We start from the raw sequence: 21169 nt of genomic DNA, 5'->3' as shown, positions 1-21169 counted from the left end.
TGTTGTTATTTTCCTCTCAGGGAAATTGCTGCGAATCGTGTCATTTGTGTTCGGAACATTCTTTCAATATGGCTCTGGCGAGATGCGCATGCTCTCATTAGAGCACCTGTCATGCGCATAACAGAACGATCATATTTCCTGTACATTTCCGGGAGTGGTATGCCTCTAAATACATCTTTAATATGCTTTAACTTAAATATATTTCTGTGGTAAAACTAATTGTATGGAAGGCAGATTAATTATCAGTGTTAGAATGTAGTCCGTTTCCTCTGGCTGTTTCCACCCCAGTTGCGTGTAGATAAGTTGACACCACAACGATCTCATTGATGGGGGGGGGGGGGATTCAGACTGAACAATTATTAAGGGCTGTTGGTAATGCACAGTTCAATACAGGTGGGTAGGGGATGATTCTCCGATTTAAAAGAAATGACAGTTATTATTAAAGGATGATAGTAGTGGCGTCCCATTTGTTTCAATTAAGTTTCTTCCAGACTTTAGCAGTGCATGTGTAAAAGAACAACTTGTAATAAAAACTTTCATGCCGTTTTTTTTCCCACAGGCTTTGATAGTGTACAACAATATAGAGTCTGTTGTGAAAATTAAATGTCACTTAATCCATTTAGTGGCAAGGAGAAGTGGGTTTTATATAAAACTTAGAGAAATTGAAAAAGAGGTATTTACTCCTGTTGGCAAATAAATGAATTTCAATCTGTCCTTGACAGACTAGTTCCTGAAAAAGAAAAGGGAGGGATGCCCATGCTGGTCATAAGAAGTATTGTTACAGTTATACATGTATGTTTGGTGATAATAAACATTATGATGATCCCCAAACTGAACAGTCTGGAATACGTTCATATTCTCTGCTCATATATCTTTCTGTACATGCAGGTTTATCGCTTCTACACTGGTAATTCAATTTTCTTTACTTCATTAATAATTAATGAGTCTGGAGTTAAATATCATAGGCAATTCTTTTAAAGTCTGAGTTGCATTTTATAATAAGGAATAGGTTGATGGAGCTAATTTACCAACTGTAAGCAATAAGACAGTATAACAATTCAACAATCAGCCATATAGTTCTCTTGATAATAAGCTGTTAAAATACACATGTGTAATGGCTAGCCAATACATGCTTAAGCTTCCTCCTGCCCTCTTCCGTGTTTAATTTCTGATTATAAACTGAATGCAGAGAAGTCAGTTTACTTGTACATAAATATTATACACTCTATGCTTACATATAATGAAATAATAAATTTAAAATATTGGCTGGCCAATACATTATTAAGATATAATTTTTTAATATACAAGGACAAAGATAGAAACATACTATACAAATATAGGATAGAAAATCCATCCATAACCATGTATAAGTGACACAAGCCAAAATTTAGCAAGAAGTACCTTCCAAGATATATATAACATTTAGATAAGTTAAATAGCTACAAGCATTATGAAAAACTAAAATCTAAAATGCTAAGCATGCATCCGATTAAGGTAGCAGCAGCAACTTATATACTTGTTTTTATATATGGAGCATTTACACAGTAAGCTCCAAGACAAGGTCATTCAAAGGGATTTTAAGTTGTTAAAATCTGAGGGTTATTGTAAGCCAATACCTGGATGTTCTAACTTTTGGAATCTCCACATTGTTTACATACCTCAAAGAATAAGAAGATTTAGAAGAAAAAAAGAAAAATATGACCAGATCATTTAAGTATGCTGGACATTTCTTGTTTAAAATTTGAATACTTCTAGTGCCATGATCTTTATTCTTTGGATGTAGAGAGTTGAAACATTTGCCAAATACAGGAGTTCTAAATTTCTTAAAATCATTGAAGACAAATCTCAGAGTTTTATCATAGAGTTTTTCAAGTTTGTCCTTATTAGTGAGACTGCTGAATTGCTGGGTTAGGGGACAGAAATTGAAGTTTGCCATGATGAAGGAGTGGTACACAGCTAGTCTTCCTTCAGTTGTAAGCTATTTTCAGTTTGTTTGAGCACATTTAATTGTTTAAATGCTTTCTGACAAATTTTAGTTACTTTCTGATGAAAGTCAAATTCAGTTACTTGTTGATTAAAGTTTAGAATAAAGTCCAAATTGACTCCAAGAAGTTTACAGAGTCTTTGCAAAATAGATCAACCTCACTGAAAATGAAAGCTTCAGGTTGTTAATTGATTTCTTTCCAAGTGCAGTAGGTTGGAACTTATCAGGGTTTACTTTCATTTCATTGTTGAACCACCTAATCAAAGAATTGCAATGCTTTTCCAAGTAGATTTCATAATATTAAAGCCATAGGCAAGTGTTTTGTCATCAGCTTAGTTGTCTAGGTCAGAATCATTTATGAAAAAAGATGTCATTAAATAAAGATATTCAAAAGTATGGGTCCAAGAAATAGTTGAATTTCCAATTTTGCGACATTGTCTTCTGTTTACTGCTGAATCTGAAAATCAATATGCTGACAGTTTCAAATGCTTTTAACAAATCCATCATAATAACGTTTGGTCAGGTGCAGGTGTTCTAGTGTTCATGTATGTGTTGTTTGACAACTGAAACCTTTTCCGAAAGCAGAAAGTTATGGGTGTAAGATGTTGTCAAAGTAGTGATCTGGTCTTTCATTCAAAGAGTTCCTTGGAGAATACTGACAGGATGATAGTTTTCTTTTTTTTTTTTTTGTAGGTGTTTTTTTTAAATGTATATTTAGAGGCTACCTGTGTGTCTTGTTGGAAAAAAATGTCAAGGCTGTAGGTTATAAGTTTACTTATATGACCAGTCATTGATTGAGTTCCAGGTTTCTTTGTAATGGGTTAAAGACAAACTACAAAATCTTAAAACTTGGTGGAATATTTTCCCTTTTATGAGGACCACTAGTCACATCAAGCTGACTCCTTGTATCCTGCATTCTAGAGAAACACATCTTTGCAAATAACTACAATATACAGTGATAAAAACTAATTTATCTATCATACTAATAGCAGTACCCTTCCTTTGCGGAATGGGGTCTGTTGAGGCTACAATAATATGGCTAATTTATCAAGATTTCAAATGTCACAGACAGTTGTTGTTGTAGGGTTTAACACCATTTTTCAGCACACAATAGGCTATACATGGCGGCCAGTATTAATGATGGAGGAAGAACTACTAACCCACGAGAAGCTACTGGCAAGTTTTCTCCCATACCTACATTGGCCGAATTAGAGAATCGAACCCACGCAGACAGGTGAGATGGCAGTGATCCATAATGGATGTCGCAGACAGAACAATAGCAATAGCTGTTTTTCACAAACTCAGAAAAATATCACTAATTCACCACTGATATGTATACAACTAATTGTACAAACAAGTGACATTCCAGATGCATGGCCTATTCAACACAATACACAACACTGAGTATAATCCACTGTACGAAGCACATGGATATATACATGTACGGTATACATGTCATTCACCATCATTATGCAAGTTTTATTGTAGTAAGTTTAGACCACTCCAGTGGTTTAGTGGTTAGAGCAGGAGGCTGTGGGTTTGAACTTCAGCCAAGTAATACCAAAGACATAAAAATGTACTAGCAGCTGCCATGTTCGGTGCTCAGCATTAAGAGCTAGTGCTGGGACTGGTTAGACTGGTGTCAAGATAATGTGACTGGGTGGGACATGAAGCTACATTTCTGCAGCATGATGCTCCAGTGCTAGACATCACTGTAAACTGCCACACTGCAGATATCGTAGAAATATGACTGAAAAATTGTTAAAGGTACATTAAGAATCCAAATCACATGTACACACTGTACTTAGTTTAACATTCACAATTAAAGATAATCATAAAATCCAGGAAAACTAAACAAAATTCCTTCTTCTACAGTGTGCAGCTTCTCATATCCTACCTGATTTGTGTCATTTTGTTAAAATTGGTGTTTTTATTAATTTGAACTACAATGTACTCATGCTTTGCCAGAGGTGCCTTTTCATACGCTAGCAGAACCACAAATACAATAATTTTTAGAAGCAAATTGAAAATACATCAGCCACTTATGCATACATATAAGGTTTATTTAGGATAAGTAGCTAATGTTAGGTATTCTTTATTATATTTCAGTATGGAAAGTTTGATAGTGAGGTACAGGTAATATGACCATCAGTCATGGAACTGGTTCACTGAAAGATCAATTTGGCAATATCCATTTCATGGCATCGTGATGTTTGCCACATGCAGTGTATGTAAGGCCCAATGTATGTGAAAAACTTAACATTTGCTGCATCTTGCTTAGTTCTAATGCAAAATACTAAGTGAGCTTGTGCCATACTGCTATAGGTCAGTACTATCTCAATACAGTGATCTGTTCAGCTTAAAATTCAATATCAGATGCCTATTTTAGCTCATATAAATACCTTTTTTAGAAGATGGATTCTACCTAAACATTTAAATGACAGATTTCATCTATTATATATTATACATAATATTTGGTTGTACCACACCCACCCATCCCATTAAGCCTGTTTACATTACCAGCAGCCATTAAGTTCTGTCTTAGATGTTATTGTGACGTTTAAAATTATTTAAAATGTGGCTTTTATATTTTATATCAATCTAATGCAGAATATTGTCATTATAAATGATGGTCATCTTTGCTAGCCAAGGTGCCAATGAGATATCAAACAGGTATATTGGCGCTTTGTCCTAGTGACATCTATTGGATTTCATGAGTTGCCTCCTTTTTATATATATATATATATATATATATATATATGTACCAACTAACCAATAGCATGGTGCATTATACATTTGCCAAAAATGGTGGGGCAATTGACCTAAAACATACTTTGGAAGTTTAACATCAGAAGTATGACATTGTATCAGAGGAAGCCATTACAGGTGTATTTGAGTAAAATGTATTTGTGCAAATATGGACAGGCATTGGAAAGTTGCTTATTTATCAGTCCATTCAAGGTGTGTACTCCTTTGTCTTGATCATGTAGGAACAGTGTTCAAATTTGAACAACTTAATTTTGATTAGATGTGGTGGCTTGCCATGAAATTGACGATGAAATTAACAGACCCGAAACACAGAAATAACTGCTCAATACACCAAGGTGTTGATAGGGTTATCACATCGGAACCTTGGCAAACAAAAATGAAGACAGTTGGAACTTATTGGTTTGGTTTGGTTGGTTTTGTGCTTTACATCAAAGCAACACAAGTACATTATTTAGTGCCTAGCCTATACCACTTTTATTTTTGCAGCCATTAATGTCAACAACAACAAACAAATTTGAAGACAGTGTTACTTTACTTGAGCTCATAAATTAGTAATAGTGATAATAAACTTTTAGGGCGACATGTGATTTCTAAAGTGTAAAATCATGAATATTTAACCTTATGAAATATATGAGTAATGTTGAAAAATGAAAAGTATAATTTTTGCAATTGAAAGATTTCAAAAGGAATGATTATCAAATTGGTTGTTTCATGTAAATGAGCCTTTTTTTCCCCACAGGACAGTTATTTCTTAGTTATTTCATCCCTAATTGTTTTGCTCCTAATCAGTATTATGTAAAAAGTATTGTTAGGTCAAATAAAATCCATGAAAATAAAGATTTGGGGATAAAAGACACTACAGACCATGCGACTTAATGGGCAAAAAATGTGATTTTGGGCAAAATAACATGAATTCCACTTTGCTGTGTAGGAAGGAGAATCGATTTTTCTGAATAAACATTTTCACCTGTGAACCAAGGTTATTACAAGAACAACAACATTTAAATCATCCTATAATTGGTGTGAAATGCTAACTACATGTATATGAAATTTTATGCAGCTTGTGCATATGGAGACTTTGTGACACTCACTACCACAGCATTTTTATTGATCTTTTGTATTTGTATTGACAGCCCCATTATAATCCAGTGTGATGAATGTGGCACATGAGGTCAATCTTCTGGTGCAGGAGATACAGAGGCTGGGACAGCCAGGTAATTCCCTTCACATTAACCGTAGCATACTTTGAATGCAATTTGTTTGGGATTAGAATATACAGAGGCTGGGACAGCCAGGTATCTCACTTCGCATTAACCAGTATCATGCTTTAAATGCAATTTGTGTGGGGTTATAAGATACAGAGGTTGGGACAGCCAGCTTTCTCACTTCACATTAACCAATAGCATGTTTTTAATGCATTTTGTGTGGAATTAAAAGAGAGGCTGGGACAGCCAGCTTTCTAACTTCACATTAGGCAAGAATATGCTTTTAATGCATTTTGTGTGGAATTAAAAGAGAGGCTGGGACAGCCAGCTTTCTAACTTCACATTAGGCAAGAATATGCTTTTAATGCATTTTGTGTGGGATTAAAAGATGCAGAGGCTGTGACACCACAGCAACTCTTCACATTAACCAAAGGCATGCTTCTAATGCATGCTGTGTGGGATTAGAAGATACAGAAGCTGGTATGGCCAGCTAACTCCATTCACATTAACTAATAGCATACTTATAATGCATTTTATCGGATTAAAAATCCTAAGACCTGATCATATTTTGAGAATAAATAAATAATGTTGGGAATTTGAAAGATTTCATGTGCAGCCATCATTTTTTGGCTTATCAATTTGTAATCTTTAAATTTTTCCACATATTTTCTTGCCTGAATGAGAGCTATTTTTCAGTATTCTTCCATCTGAAAATGTAACAGTAATGCAACCAAAATCCATCAGAGAAATCATAATTAACTGAAATGTCAAGTTCTTGACCAAACTGTCAATTGGAATAGCATTAGTGTTGAATATTATCATGAACATATGATTCAGAGATTTGATTTTTCTCTTGCTAAGCAAGTATTGATGATATTATTGTTCACATTTTTTAAAATTCAATAACGGGACTGTTGCATAAACTAATTATGTGCCAATCATATGGGAATACATCCAGCTAGTGTAAATTTGTTAGGTAGGTGCCAAGTTATAACCTAGCTAGGATACATAGCTTCTCCTACTGACATTTAAATTACAGGGGGCCCCCTTTTATGCAGCCCCCCCCTTCCCCAAGAGAAAGATGGCTTTATAGTAGAGGTTGCCTTTCTAGAAAGTGATCTCTCAGATTTAAGCAAAAACTACATATAAAGTAAGAATATGTAATTAATTTTTAAATATTTAATATTTTAATATCACATTCCTATTATAGAATCGTGTTATAAAGCTTATATTACAATTTAAATAAAATTATACATGATCATCAACTGCAATGAAACATCATTAGAACATGTCTGGATGTAACTATCATTCTCTTCTTCGTTTTAGAACTGCTGCAGAATGTATTACTAATGTTTCTGGTGTTTTTAAAAAAAAAATCATTTAGATGTCCAATTTATCGGTATTGATCAAAGGATTTTCCATTGTTTATTTAGTCGAATTGCTTTCACTTTTGTTTCTTAACTGAGAATGTCTGATCACATTTTGACTTGTCATGATAATATGTATCATGATTGGCAATTCTGTCAATTTAATTTGTAGCCATTACACAAAATGCTTATTATTTACAAAGGAGGTGAGATTGTCACATGATTAACTGGTTTTAGTGTGGTATCCTTTCAAATGCATTTTATAGCACACTAGAGAGAAATCATGATGGCTAACACACCATTTATTCATTTTGATTACTGGACATCACGTTGACTTAAGCTGAACTATACTTCTCAGCTGTTTCTAATGTCATCTTGATAATTATTGGTGGATAAAATATCCAGTAATTATCAAAGTGACAGAACCTAACATATAATGACCACACATTAGTGTGGTTAACAGGATTACTTACCGCTTTGTATGGATTAAAGTTAGGTACAGTGTTATCATTATGGATAAATTGCCAGTGTGTAGAATTTAGAAATCAGCAAATACTCATTAAATTTCCTTCTGTAAACCCCATTATATGTTGGCTGATGTCAATTTGACATTTTTTGCACCAATATGTTGGTGTGTGTTTATGTTGGAGGGGTGGCCATCATTAAAGGATTGTTTTGAACACAAATGCATCAGTGTCAGTGGATTCTGGCCATAAAAAGTTGGTGGCCACTTGGGGGGGGGGGGACATTCAAGAGAGGGCCTCTGTGGTTACAAAACCATGCATATAAGTAGATAACAGCAAGGAGTCTAATTTTCTAATTCTGATTAATATTTTGTATAGTGATATGAGAACAACGCAGAACACTTGTACATTTTTAAATGACCATCATCTAATGTAAGGGCTCAAGCTTCACAACTACTCAGTATATCCACAGCAGCTGGAGAACACACATTTTTTTCATGCAAAACAAAATAATCCATTTTCCATGACCCTCTTATAATCTGTCAGTTTCATTGATTTAGTTCAAATTTAACCAAAACAATTTTACATAACATAAATAATAGCACAAAGCTATATTGTCAGATTCTCAGAGGTGATTTGGTGACAGCAATATTTCATGAGCTTAACATAAAGCAACAATCTCAGTAGAAAGAGATAATGCACATTTGTTTACAAGTTTGGATGGGATAAAAGTGTGGTCAGGGCTAGTTGTTTACAAGTTTGGATTGGATAAAAGTGTGGTCAGGGCTAGTTGTTTACAAGTTTGGATTGGATGAATTTGTGGCCAGGGCTGGTTGTTTACAAGTTTGGATTGGATAAAAGTGTGGTCAGGGCTGGTTGTTTACAAGTTTGGATTGGATAAAAGTGTGGTCAGGGCTGGTTGTTTACAAGTTTGGATTGGATGAAAGTGCGGTCAGTTCTAGTTGTTTACAAGTTTGGATTGGATGAAAGTGTGGTCAGGGCTGGTTGTTTACAAGTTTGGATTGGATAAAAGTGTGGTCAGGGCTAGTTGTTTACAAGTTTGGATGGGATAAAAGTGTGGTCAGGGCTGGTTGTTTACAAGTTTGGATTGGATAAAAGTGTGGTCAGGGCTGGTTGTTTACAAGTTTGGATGGGATGAAAGTGTGGTCAGGGCTGGTTGTTTGCAAGTTTGGATTGGATAAAAGTGTGGTCAGGGCTGGTTGTTTACAAGTTTGGATTGGATAAAAGTGTGGTCAGGGCTGGTTGTTTACAAGTTTGGATTGGATAAAAGTGTGGTCAGGGCTAGTTGTTTACAAGTTTGGATGGGATAAAAGTGTGGTCAGGGCTGGTTGTTTACAAGTTTGGATGGGATAAAAGTGTGGTCAGGGCTGGTTGTTTAAAAGTTTGGATGGGATGAAAGTGTGGTCAGGGCTGGTTGTTTGCAAGTTTGGATTGGATAAAAGTGTGGTCAGGGCTGGTTGTTTACAAGTTTGGATTGGATAAAAGTGTGGTCAGGGCTGGTTGTTTACAAGTTTGGATGGGATAAAAGTGTGGTCAGGGCTGGTTGTTTACAAGTTTGGATTGGATAAAAGTGTGGTCAGGGCTGGTTGTTTACAAGTTTGGATGGGATAAAAACAAATGTTTTAGAGAAGGTTAAGATTTACATATTACATTCATTGATATTAACGTCAAGTTCAGTCCTGGTAGCAAGGTTGTTAAACAGTCAGTGAGGAAGGAATAAAGTACATGTTAAGGATTTGCTAGAACAGTCAGTATGAGGAAGGAATAAAAGTACATGTTAAGGATTTGTTAAACAGTCAGTATGAGGAAGGAATAAAGTACATGTTAAGGATTTGTTAAACAGTCAGTATGAGGAAGGAATAAAGTACATGTTAAGGATTTGTTAAACAGTCAGCATGAGGAAGGAATAAAGTACATGTTAAGGATTTGTTAGAATAGGAAAATACTGAATGCTTTCTCACTCAGATGCAAGAAATGCCTGTTGGTGGCAGTGTTGTTAGAAATACATATTTAAAGTCTTATCAAGGTAAATTCATGTTTTCATTTTAATTTGGTTTCATTTTGATCATTAAAGACCTAATAATGTTTCCTACCTGAAATGTTCTCAGCATGTTTTTTATTTTTTAATGTTTTTCTCATTTCATGGTGTTTGTTTTTGCAATAATATTATTATATGTTTTTTTATCCTATAGGTGTTGTCTAATGTTGTAAAGCGCTTAGAGCTTCTAAAGATTAGGCGCTATGCAAAGTCCTCATTATTATTATTATTATTATAAATGTGTCATGCCGTCTTCTATTGATAGGTGAAAAGAGTCAGTTAACTGGCAGAAACTGCCATCAAGTGCTTTTATAAGAACTTAAGTGTTTATTCTGGGGAAGTTTGATTTATTTTGGCATTATTGTTGAAAACTGAATGGTTTTTTGGCATAACAACACCAGCTAAGTAACAAAATAATTGTCTCAGCCAATTACAAAACATGAAAGGTGCCACATCATAGCAAGATCTGTGTGTAGATTCATCTTAATATCGGATAAATTTGCACACCTAAGTTGTTACCTCTGCCTTATATTTGAATTCTTCCACAAAATTTGCAGTGATGCATGTGAAAATTAACATCTCAGTTGAAATAAAACAGAAATATTTGCCCTTTTCTTCTTCATTTTCTATTGATTTTTTTTCAATCCAGATATAGTGTTTTAGAAACATGTATGCTGCCATGTGCAATCAGTGAAGGTGCATTTCAATATTAGTTTCACAGTCTTGATGAATTAACCTGTGTAGATTTATCCGTGAGTTTGACTCCAGGATATGAGTCTAAATATAGTTATGAGTTTGACTTTAAAAGGGAAGCAACTCCAACTTTACTTAGACACAAATTTGTGATTGCTTCATGCCACCTTGATTTGTAAAAAGACTTTGATCAGAAATTACATTTTATTGACTTCTTCATCTAATATTCTTAAGTCCATGAGAAAAATATTTGTGTAGGTTAATACAGATTATTATTCACATGTATCAATGAAAGTTGTACGCCACGCTTCACTTCCCCACAACTGTTAGCCAAACTTTGCACTTTGCTGGCTGCCTTTTCTGGTAGTGAGCAGATCAGAGAAAAAACACATCAACAGTGAATTACCCGTGAATATGACAGATACTGAAGGCTCAATGTATTTGCAGAGGAAAATCCAATTTCACTCTTAAGTTTTTACTTAGCAAAGCCAAAATTTTATCATAGATAAATGGACGTGAGATTGAAAAACTAATGCAGCACCTTACCATAGTTCAGCAACTCCTTTGAATGGTAATTGTGTAGAAATTTACAAGTGCTTTGGGGGTGTTCTCAGATCCCTACATTAGATGATGATAATTTAGAAAATGACAAGTGTCTTTGTACTTCTCATCACTATCTACTTGTAGAGACCTCAGTCATGCTTTACATTCAGTATAATTGATAGCTTTGCGAGATAACGGTTGATAGAAATGTAAGTAGAAAAGGAGGGGTCATATGTAGCAGAAACCAGCTGGTGACATTAGGGTGGGCATCTTATTTGGGAGATAACTTAACCAGCCAGTGTTCAAACAAGCAGATGTTTAGAACTTGAGTCAGGCAATATATTTTTTTTCAGCTGTGGTATGAAATGGAATATTTACCACCATATGTTTTCACAGATGTCTAGAATATTGTGATCACTTCAGTTTTTCATGCTGGGATAAAGTTATCACATCTTCCATGATGTCTGGGATATGGTGATCACTTCAGTTTGTCATGCCAATTCCTCAAATATCTGGGATATGATGATCACATGTCATGATGCATAGGATATGATGATCACATATCACGATGTATGGGATATGATGATCACATGTCATAATGTCTGGGATATGGTTATCACTTCAGTTTGTCATGCCAATTCCTCAAATATCTGGGATATGATGATCACATGTCATTATGTATGGGATATGATGATCTCATGTCATGGTGTATGGGATATGATGATCACCTCTGTTTGTCATGCAAATTCCACTTATATTTATTTGGATTAAAATTCCTGAAACTGTTGGAATAGTGACCAAATGATAGAAACTTTAATACAACTTATCTGCAGGGGTGTATGGTAATTCTGCAGTTGGGTAAATAATTGTTTTCATTTCCACCTGCATTTGTAAGTCACAAGAAGTTTGTGCAAGACCTAACAGTACTGTACAATTTGTCTTTCAGGTGCTGATGGCAAAATTTCAGTGACCTTTGGAACTTTGTTCAATGATGATAAATGTGCCAATCTTTTTGAGGCTCTTGTTGGAACTCTTCGTGCTGCAAAGAGGAAGAAGATAATATCCTATGATGGAGAGTTGCTGCTACAAGGTGTCCATGACAAGACAGTCATAACGCTTCAATAGACAGACAGCTGAACTTGAATAGTGCTTATGGATCTGGAAGTAGCAATAGAGAAAGTGCCAAAATTACATTTTGCAATCAGCAACAAGAAAACGACATGGAAAGACAGCATATGCAAGAACCATTTGATTTATATTTTGACTTAGTAAAGCTAACAAACAACCCATAACTGAATAGAGCTATGCAGCAGCAGTTAGAACCAAAAGGTGCAATAAGTACATTGTGCAATTAATAATTAGGCCATTGTGCAATATGTATAAAGAAAAATGAGGAAACTAAACTTTACATGAATATATATAAAGCTAACCAACTAAGGTCATGAACAAATCTTTCATAATAAGTAGAAATACAACCAGTTTTTTAAAATAATAATCAAAAGTGCAAAAATCTGACAAAAACACATGTTCCCGTCATGAGTAGAGAAATTGAAGCAAAAAAATTGCAAGGAAATGTCTGTGTAGGTCAACCTACTTGTAAAGTATTCTCAGCCATCTAGTTATGGATCCTTTTGATTCATGTGAACTAAGTACTGTAGTTACTCTAATAGATGATCCAAGGGAAATGCAATTTCCAAAGAGTAGATTGGTCAATACCTTCCATCACTGTTTGAATGAAAGCATTTGCAAATTAGGTGTTGATTTTTCTAACAGTCTTTGGAATACTTTTGTACTGTTTTAATTATTTATATATGGATCTGTAAACCTCAATATGATAGGAATTTCTTTTTTTATGGAGAAGAAAAGGTGGAGAGGTGTTTTTTAGAAGGGGGCTTTTATTAGAATAACTATGGTAGTTCTTTCATATGAAGTAGAATTCCAAAAACAAAAATAATAAAATGTGCAAAAATCAGAGTCACATGACCATTTGATCCATTTCTATTTGATGTGAACAAATGTAAATTGATCTATGTACAAGAAAGGCAGTGCAGATCTGGTAGAAGGAAATATTAGTCTCACACTGGTGGCAATATGCTATAAGATCTTCAGGAGAAGTTTTCCTGAGCCTGTTGATTTCTTTGTAAATAAAATGCTTTTGTCAAATATGTCTGGCTTTCTAAATGGGTCTGATGCTTTCTCAAAGAACCTTAAGACTATTTTGAATCCTTGATCATATAAAATTCATTCTATTCATGTCAGCAAGTTATTGGATTTATTTATGAAGGTCACTCATGCATTCCAAAGTTATTGGGTTTCATTCATGAAAGTCCCTCAAGCATCCAAAGAGTGAAGATGTACTGAGAAAGTCATTTTAATGTAACAATATTCTCTCTGAGCAGCAAAATAAATTCCCAACAATGCAAAGATTAAGTTTTTCAAAGTTTTATTTAAAATTTTAAAATGTTCCAACATGTATCATGCAAAGTATGATCTAATTAACTGATATGCTGTGGTGTGTTGGTTAATCAGGTTGGTATATAGTTTGTTATTTGCCATGTTTGATCAGAAATCAACTACCGGTAATTGATTTTCATTACATAGTTTCAGTTGAACACCATTATAATTTTATTTTGTGGGATACAGAATGCCTATATATAATGTACCTGAAATAAGCATGATCCCTGTGACCTACACATGTTGACATTTTTATTTGTAGTCCAAAAAGATGATCTATATAAGCGTGTATTAATATACCAAACCTGATAAGAATTTGAGGGAAGATGATTTTTTGGATGTGGAGGCGTTCCCTCCCATCTGCTGGGGTGTTTAGTCACACCCTGTCCCTGACGGGTTTCGCTACTGTTGTAACTCATAGGAAGGAAAAATTTTGGTTGATTCATATGTTCAGCTGATCCCATTGTTGTGTCAGTGAGAGGTTTATATACCTCTTTGTTGCCACTGATGCCAGTGCTGCCAGTATTGCTACTGGTAAGGTCTTGTGACCATTGTTATTGCAATTTATTGTTGTAGCATCTGGGTTCCGAAATAAACCATTGTCTTGTAGCCAGGTTTCGGATACATAGAGGATTATGAATTTAAAAGAGGGGTATGAATAAAAAAAATGACCTGAAACTCATGAATTTTTTATATTGGATTTACAGATACTTTGTTCCCATTATAATAGAGCCATAATGTTAATTCCTGTAATGTAATACATAATACTCCCATGCTATTGTACATATTATTGGTAAAGTCCATAGGTGTGTCAAATTGATTATTGATTTTATGTCCTTGCAAAATTATCAGTCAGATTGTCAATAGGGTTGACATATAGTTGGTGTGTAATTTCATCCAGCTGTGACATAGGCTTGCTGTCATGTTATATGTTAATCGAATTGCCTTTTTTTGTCATATGTTAGTGTGAACTCCAAAGTTGATGGGGTCAGGTGTTCCTCGGTAACAACCCATTTTGAAGAACTGTTTTCTAGATTAATTTGGCTAAATAATCCCGCATGAGCTAATTGAGTTTATTCATCTGGTGGTAAAATCCAATCCATTGTTTGGCTCCATAGGGCCTCAGTAACAAACGCTTCTTGTGAAATATTTGTAAAAATTCCTGGGTGTAAATTGCCATTAGTAACAGAGAGCAACGTTCATCAGTTATTCCAATTCTTCTGGATGTCTCTTTTTTATTTCAGTAGTTCGTAGACATTAAACACTTCAGTTTTTTTTTCTCGTGGTTGAACCAATCTTCTTTTCTTTTGAAGATTTTTCTGCAAACACTATTCGATACTCAGATCCCCTTATGTGTAATCTTGATATGTCGCACAAAAAATTGGCAATATTTAAATTTTGCTTCACAGTTAACACATTGGTAACACATTTTGTTAAGAAACACCCAGACCTCTCCTAGTTCTTGCTCAAAGAAAAGTTTTCCTTTATAAAATTGTGTTGTTCAGCCCAGGCCCTCTTACGGGCATGAGCCACGGGGATATATCCCCAGTTCCCCACCCCTCTTGTCAGCCCTGGCCTTTACAGATGACGTTGTTGGCTCAGTGGCACCCATTTCAATGTCTACTCAAACAAAAATGCATGATCACAAATGAGGTAAACTCATTCCTGTGCCAGTGGTGAAACCTTGGTTGGCTCATGACTGGTATTCTTCTGAAGAAGCACCAATTAGAAATGACAAGATGATCAAATGCCAGTAGGCACAGTTGGAGAGTAGACTTGTTGCAGGGCTTCGACAAGGTCGGTGGCAACTGGGAGCCAGGGGAACTGCCTCTCCAAATCATCCTTCCCGAAATGAAGGCTGTCATCGATACTCTAGGGGAGCAGTTGGATTCATGGGATTTGTGCAGTTAGATTAGAGGAAATTTTAACATCCTGTGATCATTCACCATTTCAAAACTCTGGAATGATAGCATAAATTAAAACTGACAGGTGACAACTGAAACTTCACAAGCCATCGGACTATTTACATATTGAAAACTACTAGTTCAACAGGAAATAGACTATACTCAGGCTAGCAGACCTCTAATTTCAAGCACTGATTAAAATATTTGATAGTAAATCTCACATATATATATATATATATATATATATTTATATATTTATATATTGGAGTAAATATTAAACTCTGTGGTCGTAAACTAATTAACAGTAAGAAGCAAAGCCAACAAGTTTAGTGAAATCAACAAATTTATTTAATTAAGTTACAATGTAACAATTTATGAGGAACTTAAAGTATTGTCAGTTAAATCCCCAATAAACCTAGAAGTTCTGTCAGATGTCCAAAAGTATAGTGTTCTGAATGAATTCCAATATTTAATATGTTGTCGTACTGATAGTCTTAAATAGATTGATGTACCAATAGTCGTGATGTATTACGATATAATCCAGAATGTTCTTGAATGAATAACTTTTTTACCACAATCTTATATAATATCCTAAGACACAATAAAATGGCATGATTGTGGGTCACAAGTTAGCTTACAGAACATTGAGAGTTTGTAAATACACCTTGAACCCGAATATCAGTAAAAAACTTTTTAAAAAAATGATAACAGTCAAGTAGTCCATAACTACTCTACCCTCAGTCATGGACAAGGTAAAGAACACAAAATAAACTCATGACTTTTGTTTTAAAGAAAAAGAAAGATTTATACATTAAAGAATCCTTTTACATATTGGTCAGTGATACCTTAATAATTAAAATTACATTGGAAGATGTTTTATGAGTCTCACAAAATAAGCAATATAGTACTTCTATAAACATGAGAGTGCATCTGCAATGAGATTATCTTTTCACTTGATGTGCCAAATGTCAAAGTTGTATTCATGCAACATCAAACTCTGTCTCAACAATCTCTGATTTCTGTTTCTCAGTTTGTTAATGAAAGTAAGGATTTTGTGATCAGTGAATACTCTAATTGGAGGAGCTGAACACACTTATCAAAGCCTGACATTTGTTCTCAATTGTGAAATAATTTCTCTGGTGCTGGTTTAGTCGTTTAGAAATATTGTACTCTGCATGATCCACAATATTTTTGTTGTCTTGAATTAACACTCCACCAACCCCTATATCACTTCATCTGGCGTTTAAAATAATCGACAAAAATTTTGAGCTGAAGGAACTGGTGCACTCTTAATTATGGCCTTTACTGGGTAACTTGTCAAAAAGCCTCCTGACATTTGTCAGATCAATTACTCAAAAAATTAGTTAGGGGTTCAGCAATTAGGGAAAACTTTGAGCACAATTTCAGATAATATCCAGTCATACTCAAATCTTGACCATAACCTCTACATGCTTCACTTGACCACGTCCAACAATAATGTCCTAAAAATGTAACGCAAGCACTGCAAAACTCTTACCTAAATTGATTGTCAAACTTGCATCACTGAGTCAATCTGAGCATTCCAGATCGTTTCCAAGTGATCTTTCTAGGTATCGTTGTAGATGATGACATCATCAATATAGACCTCACACTTATCTAGACTAGATTTTAATATATTCATTAAATGCTGGAATGTTGAAGGAGAATGTTAAATGACAAACACCACTTTTTATTGATAAAGTTCATCTGAAGTTGCAAATGCTGAAATTTCTTTTGCTCTCTGTAATTTGCCAAATCCTTTTAAAGGGTCAAACTTTTTCAGTTTTGTCAACACATTTTAAATGAATCTGTTTTGTCAACACATTGCAAATGAATCGGTTTTGGGGACACTGTTGACTTTTCTGTAGTAGTCCTTTGACAACTTGTATTGAAAATCTGTGAGATTCAAGATTTATCTTGGAATCTTTATTTGAAAGAAGTTTCTCTTTTAATGGCTTCAATAATCCATGAAGAGTATGGCCAACAACTAATTCAAAAGGACTAAAACTTAATGATTCTTGAACTGATTCCATGTCAGTCTTGTGGACACACATTATGATCAACCAATGTTGGTTGTCTGACTTGGTCTTGGGTAAAGAACTGATACAGTCTACCATTATTCTACTTGATGATTCATCAAAAGCAGGAATAGGCCAAGGAGTTTCATGGGATAGACTAAGAATTTCCTCTCTATATGACTTCATAACTACAATTTAAAAGCTCGTCGAGCTCTCATCATCAGGAATTACATCAGGCAATTTCCATTTCCCCAGAAGGACCCCATTTTTACAAAATAACAAACCGAGTCCTTCATGTGGCTTGAAGTTCCCTTATAACCCTCTGAAACGAATAAGATATCTCAGTATCTTATTCTCATTTGACAAAGAGTGTGTTTTGTCACCCTGATTAGAACAGAGAGAATGAGTAGTAAAATGAGGATCACTGCAATCAATATCAATTGACTGATAAATGCTAGTAGCAAAAGTGACATCAGCAAAAGACCTACCAATAATTGTCAACTAAAGGAATAATTTCTTATCAACATCATTCTCAAGAGCTCTTTTTGCCATAGCTTTGGTAACTGCACAAACAAGATATAAATCGAGGATTCATTCTCAACCGGATAAAGTTTTCTATCCGAAGAAGGCTTTTCAGTTACAAGTGGATTAATGACAACCTTATCTTCAACTAGGTCATTGCCTAGTAATGAATAACTTCAATAAGTAAAGAAATCACAGATCCAACAGTCATGGGTCCTGAGACTAAGTCTGATGCCAAGTTGACACAGTCAACAGGAACATTAACAAACTTACACACCTTGAGTAAGAACGCTTTCACTAGAAGAAGATTTCTCAGACAAAGGCAAAATACCTGTTAATAAAAGGCTCTGAGAAGCTCAGGTGTAAATATTTTAATAGGGATAGACTTGCCTGTGTAAATATTTTAATAGGGATAGACTTGCCACTGCACCAACAACTGATATAGGACCTATTGACTAATCAAACTTTTGGTTTCTAAAAGTTGTCAGATTGAGATTTGGAAGTACTTGTAGAAGTAAAAAAAACCACGAGAGGAAGACTTGCTGACAAATGAATGTTTGCGAGTCGAAGAATAACCATCAGTTGAATAAGCAGCATCTTGCAAAGTTTCCACCTTTTGCTCATCAAGACAGGTATTGACATGACTGTTAATTAAATCCTTGATCTCTTCTATTAACATGGTCTGTGTCAGGTGATGAACCTTTTTGGCTGTACACCACCGATCAAGTAGTAATTCTTTTTCACTTGCAAGTTCTACATAACTTTGACCAGTTTCTTTTCTAAAATTCTTAAACGTTTGTCGATATGTACCAGCTCATAACCTTTCAAAATATTACATTGACAACATTATACTCAGCAATATGTTGTGCCAACAGTTAAGTGAAGATTTCAGGAGCTATGCCAATACGTACACTTTGTAATAAAGGCAAACGCTCCCTTGGCCATTTCCAGTTTTAATCAATTTTCTCAAAGTGAGAAAAGTAATTATCTACTTCTTTTTTCCCCAAGGAGGCGTGAGTACTAAAGTCATATGTGAGATAACATCAAACCCTGAACATGCATTGGGGTTGGGGGTGCTCTGCCTGTCAGTTCTATTTTTTTTAAATAAAAATCTATGTCCTTTTCTTCCTTCTATTTCTCATTATTAAACACTCTTCTCTCCCCCCCCCGTACCTGAAATTGCTACTTCTGTCTGCATCAGTATTTGTATTTCCATTTCTTCTTTTGCATTTCCTTCTCCTTTTCCTCTTTATGAATTTGCATTTCCATCATTCTAATGCTGAAGCTTATTTAAATGCTAGCTGCATCTTAGTTTTTATACTGTATATTCGTTATTCGTTTGTTTTCCAATTCACACTATCATCCTAATTTCCTTTAACAATGAACAATAATCTTTATCTCTCGTTTTGTTAAAGATGATTTCGCTTTACGAAGATCATAATGTCTGGCAAGCTGAAATAACTTGTCCTTTTTGAAGACTATTTCCCTTTCTGTCTAGGATTTAAAACAAGTTTTCCACTTTAGTTATCACTATGAATGCTTGCTCGTTTCACTAAAGATTTCTCAAATGTGTTAAATTAGAACACTTCACCAAGGACAATAAAAATTCCAAAACAAAGTAAATTTAAATTTTAGAGATACTTTTTAATATTTCTGAAATGATTTAAAGAAATTCAAATCCCGGGTGAGCCCCAAATTTATGTTACGACCCAACGTTTTTAAACTAAGTAAAAGACAGAAGTTAAACCATCACATTTAGTAAAATCAACAAATAAATGTATTTTTCTCATTTACAAAGTGAAAAGTTTAGAGGAACTTACAGCATTATGAAGAAAATCACAAATAATCATAATAGTTATAAAACAAATCCAAACAAAAAGTGTTCTGAATGAATTCCAATATTCAATGTCCTGAGGTACCAATATTCTTGATGGATCACAATGATATAATCCAGAATATCTTTGAATGAATTCACAATAATCCCAAAATAGTGATTTAGTCCAAAAAGTCAATTCCAATGAATACTTATATCTAAACTCAACTGAAAATGATTCCACAAACCAGTCTTATGATAGGAATTAATAATTTTGTTTACAAAATGTTATATAAAACCCTAGGATGCAATAAAATGTCTAGGATGTTGGTCACAAGCATGCTTCATGAACATTCTAAGTTACCGAACAAGTCAGCTGTAGCAAATGGTGAATAATCCCCGAATAAAATAAATGGCAGGATGGCCTAAGTTTGCGCAATAATATGGTCTAAAACTACCCTCCTCATAGTAGTTAACGATCTGTTTTGGATGTGGAAAGATTACATTCCTCACCCTCCTTGACTTTCCTTCGGCATTTGACACACTAGACCATGATGTATTGCTTCCAGGTCTTCAGCATGTATCTAGTTTTCATGATAACAGTTTTACTATGGTTCAAGTCCTGCTTAGTCAACAGGACATAAATTGTGTTCCTAAATGGAAAACCTTCCAGCGCAGTTGATCTATGTTTCGGTGTTACACAAAGCTGTGTTTTCGGCCCTGCTCGCCTTTTTATCCGTTGTTTTCACGTGACGTCATAAAACGTGTGTACTTCTACATCTGCTATGTTCTGACATAGGACCCTCTCTATCATAATATATGACAAAAGGTACGGAACTTCCAAATACTTCGTTCCACCCATTACCCTCGATTTCCTTCTGCTATTTCCATCTTTTAAGGCACACGTACATACTCTGTGGCTCGTTTTAATCTTGAGATATTTGTCTATCCATCAAGCCATAATTGACTTTTCTGCGTTGTACCGAACAGAAGTTACGGGTTCGGAAACATGCGAGTTTCGCCATCTCCGTATTTTTGGATTTTGCAGAGATGTTAGAAAGGTTATATTCGACGCTAAACACACTTTAGTACTTATTAGAAACCACACTGACGATGATCCCATAATAATAATGCAATATGGCATCCTGCAGGGGTTGATGATGGTAAAGTAACACTAACAAAACTGGCACTGTGGATGCCAGTAATGACTCCATCGCTTACTGAAGAACAGCGATTACTTTCTTTTATGAAGACAGGTGGTAAATCGATACTATCATGGCTTACAATGGCCACAGATATTTCTCCCGTTAACGCCGCTGTTCACGTGGCAAATAGCATCACAGCAGGGAGTGTCAG

General features: G+C 34.8%; 1 protein-coding gene across 1 annotated transcript; it reads left to right on the top strand.

The window, feature by feature from the left end:
• The first annotated feature begins 20 nt into the window (after window positions 1–20).
• On the top strand, window positions 21–13247 carry LOC149792074 (costars family protein ABRACL-like). Its single transcript, XM_089970584.1, has 3 exons — window positions 21–157; window positions 5887–5967; window positions 12031–13247. Exons 2-3 carry the CDS (start codon window positions 5907–5909, stop codon window positions 12207–12209), a joined length of 240 nt encoding a protein of 79 aa, XP_089826710.1. The 5' UTR covers window positions 21–157; window positions 5887–5906; the 3' UTR covers window positions 12210–13247.
• Window positions 13248–21169: the final 7922 nt, after the last annotated feature.

This window comes from Sinohyriopsis cumingii, chromosome 9 (genome assembly GCF_028554795.1).
Source record: "Sinohyriopsis cumingii isolate HCF-2022 chromosome 9, ASM2855479v2, whole genome shotgun sequence".
Classification (NCBI taxonomy): Eukaryota; Metazoa; Mollusca; class Bivalvia; order Unionida; family Unionidae; genus Sinohyriopsis; species Sinohyriopsis cumingii.
Note: the sequence above shows the minus strand (reverse complement) of the source record. Positions and strands in the feature narration are given on the sequence as shown.